The following is a 2,916-nucleotide window of genomic DNA, read 5'->3' as shown; positions in this document are numbered from 1 at the left end:
AAACAAAAAATTTTAAAAAATATAATTTTTAAAGCTTAATAAAAATAATAAAAAATAAAGAGGAAGTATAGAGAGCCAATAGAATATCTGTACAATGTGTATAATGGAAGTTTAGGGATGTCCGATTCAGTATTAGAAATATAACCATTAGTGTTACCTTTTCCTATCAGTTTAAGCTTTTAGGATGAGTGGTTTCATGACATGGTATCAGAGCTTAGATCCGAAAGGTCAAGAGTTATGAAATGTGTATTATCCCTGGTACCCGAATGCTTATTCTAGATAATATGGGTAATGTTCATTTTTTAACTCAGCCCATTATACACATTATACAAATATTTTATTGGCTCTTAACAGGATTCAAAAATAAATTATATTTTTATTTTATTTATCAAACACAATTTTATATCTTCTAATTGCTATAGTGATGTTCTGTATTTATAAACAAATTCATCCAAAATAATTTTAGATTATTGTCTTGGTTGAATAATTTTAGCTACTTCCGTTCTCTTTCATCCGTTTGTGTTGTCAGTTTCATGAAATGAATTTGGGAAAGACTTAAAGTGATCTTTCTCTGATGATTGCAGTGTCTCTGTCAAAAAACATCCAAAAAATCGGATGCTGGGATGGCGTAAAGTTATCGATGAAAAGGTTTTATTTTACTTTTTTTTTTCTTGTCAATAATCCATTTTTGTAATGCGCATCACTACTGTACTACCTCATGGCAAGAACCTTAAGATTTAATTTGTTGTTGTTAATAGTTTGGACCATATGTTTGGAAAACATATAAGGAAGTTTATGATGAAGTTCTGCATATTGGTTCTGCTTTAAGAGCTTCCGGTGCTGAACCTGTAAGTGAATAATGCTTTGAAAACATTTCCATTGTTAATTAGAAAATTATTTGTAGATAGTTATGAAAATTAATGTTCATATCACAGGGTTCTCGAATTGGAATTTATGGATCTAACTGTCCTCAATGGATAGTGGCAATGGAGGTATTATGACATTTCAATAATCAATTGTATTCTATTTTTTTTTCATAATAGTAATAATATTAATAATGCTAATATGGTTCATAATCCTGTTTAATAACCAATGGTTTATAGGCTTGTTCTGCCAACAGCTTTATTTGTGTGCCTCTCTATGATACTCTAGGTAAGTTTTTTGGGAATTGATTTCATTGAAAACGTTAATTTTTATACATTCACATTCAATTGTGTATACCTTCATTTATAGACAACAATAGTTAACTCTAATTGTGTATACCTCTTTCACATTCAATAATTTATTTGTTAGGTGATTCTTGTTATTTGTTATTGATTCGATGGAAATTAAACATAAATGCAGGCGCCGGTGCTGTTAATTTTATTATAGATCATGCAGAAGTTGATATTGTTTTCGTCCAAGATAAGAAGGTGAAAGAGGTAATAAGGGTCATTTAATTTTCATGACATGGTTCATGATGAATTCACATGCATATATTCAGAAGCAATAATAAAATTTCTCATTTTGCAGCTTTTGAAACCTGATTGTATATCTGCTAAGCGACTGAAAGGTAAAATTGGTTTGGTAGTAGTTCAATTTCAAATAATAAATTTATTTTCATTTTTCACCAAATTAAAATATCGGTCTTTAACATAGTATTGTTCTTAATTAATTTGTGTGCTACATTTATAAATTATAAGGCACTTAACTGAAATTTGATTGTGGTGACATCAGCAATGGTGTGCTTCACTTCATTAACAGAGGAACAAAAAAATAAGGCAGCCGCAATCGGAATTAAGCCATATTCTTGGGAAGAGTTCTTGCATATGGTAGGTCCACATTGAGATTTTTATTCAATAAAAAATAATAATAATAATTCAACAATGTATTTTAATTGTATTTGAAAAGCTTTTCTCGAGACATAATTTCAAAGATAATAATTATAATGTGTTTTAAGATGACATATGGTAATAAAATCTAAACACTACTATATGGTACTAATAGAATTGTTTTACATTTGTGAACATGTTTTGGTGCAATTTATTGTCCGTACATACAGGGAAAAGAAAAGCCATGTGAGATTTATCCACCTCGTGCTCAAGACATATGCACTATAATGTATACAAGTGGGACAAGTGGAGACCCCAAAGGTGTTGTTTTATCGCATGAAAATATTGTTGCTTTAGTACGAGGCATGGATCTTTTCTTGGAACAGTTTGAAGACAAGGTAAAATCTCATGCTTATATTAGCTAGCTACTTCACCTACTGTTAATTTTAAAAAAGTCTAGTGAGAAAGAAATGAATATTAGAAAGAAACGTTTGAAACTAAACATAATAATAAAAAGTCTAAATACAAATAAAAAAATATTTGGAAGAGAAATAAAATAAAACTAATTTTATAGTTTAAAATTTAGAGTGGTTGGCCATCAACGACGGTAGATGATTGGAAATTGTGGTGTTAGAAGAATGAAGAAAAAAAATTGAAAAAAGAGTAAAATGGTATTTTTCAAAAATAATAAAAGAGAGAAAATAGTGAGTGGTATATTTGTTTCGCTGTGAGCTAATAATTGATTATTGATTGAAGTTGGCTGATATTTTATTGCCATTTTAGTGGGCCTGTTAATTTAATTATTCTAAATTCTATAAACAATCATATTAGATAATTAATTAGAGTATCAACTAATAAAAATTAAGTATTAGTTGGGTTGTAAATAAATAAAAAAAATATTTAAAATCAAATAAAAAATTTTATCCAAAACTTAGTGAGAAGAAATATTTGAAACGTAATAAAAAGAAATATCTAAAATAATTGTAAAAAAATTGAAAATTTGAACACAATAAAAACTCTTTTAATTATGATAAAAAAAACACAATAAATATTCTTATACTCAGGTTTCAAATGTTTAAACTTTAGAGATTTAATTTTTTTTTTG

The 2,916-nt window shown here is 27.8% G+C and overlaps 1 protein-coding gene across 1 annotated transcript in view; it reads left to right on the top strand.

Annotated features, from left to right (window-relative positions):
* LOC107618477 (long chain acyl-CoA synthetase 1) overlaps nt 1-2,916 on the top strand; it is a 12,899-nt gene that overhangs the window by 3,651 nt on the left and 6,332 nt on the right. The window contains exons 3-10 of the mRNA XM_016320566.2: nt 585-648; nt 759-848; nt 936-992; nt 1,104-1,152; nt 1,345-1,421; nt 1,513-1,552; nt 1,717-1,811; nt 2,042-2,209. Coding sequence (XP_016176052.1) covers nt 585-648; nt 759-848; nt 936-992; nt 1,104-1,152; nt 1,345-1,421; nt 1,513-1,552; nt 1,717-1,811; nt 2,042-2,209 — 640 coding nt within the window. The remainder of the gene's footprint in view (nt 1-584; nt 649-758; nt 849-935; nt 993-1,103; nt 1,153-1,344; nt 1,422-1,512; nt 1,553-1,716; nt 1,812-2,041; nt 2,210-2,916) is intronic.

Source organism: Arachis ipaensis, chromosome B09 (assembly GCF_000816755.2).
Source record: "Arachis ipaensis cultivar K30076 chromosome B09, Araip1.1, whole genome shotgun sequence".
Taxonomy (NCBI): Eukaryota; Viridiplantae; Streptophyta; class Magnoliopsida; order Fabales; family Fabaceae; genus Arachis; species Arachis ipaensis.
Note: the sequence above shows the minus strand (reverse complement) of the source record. Positions and strands in the feature narration are given on the sequence as shown.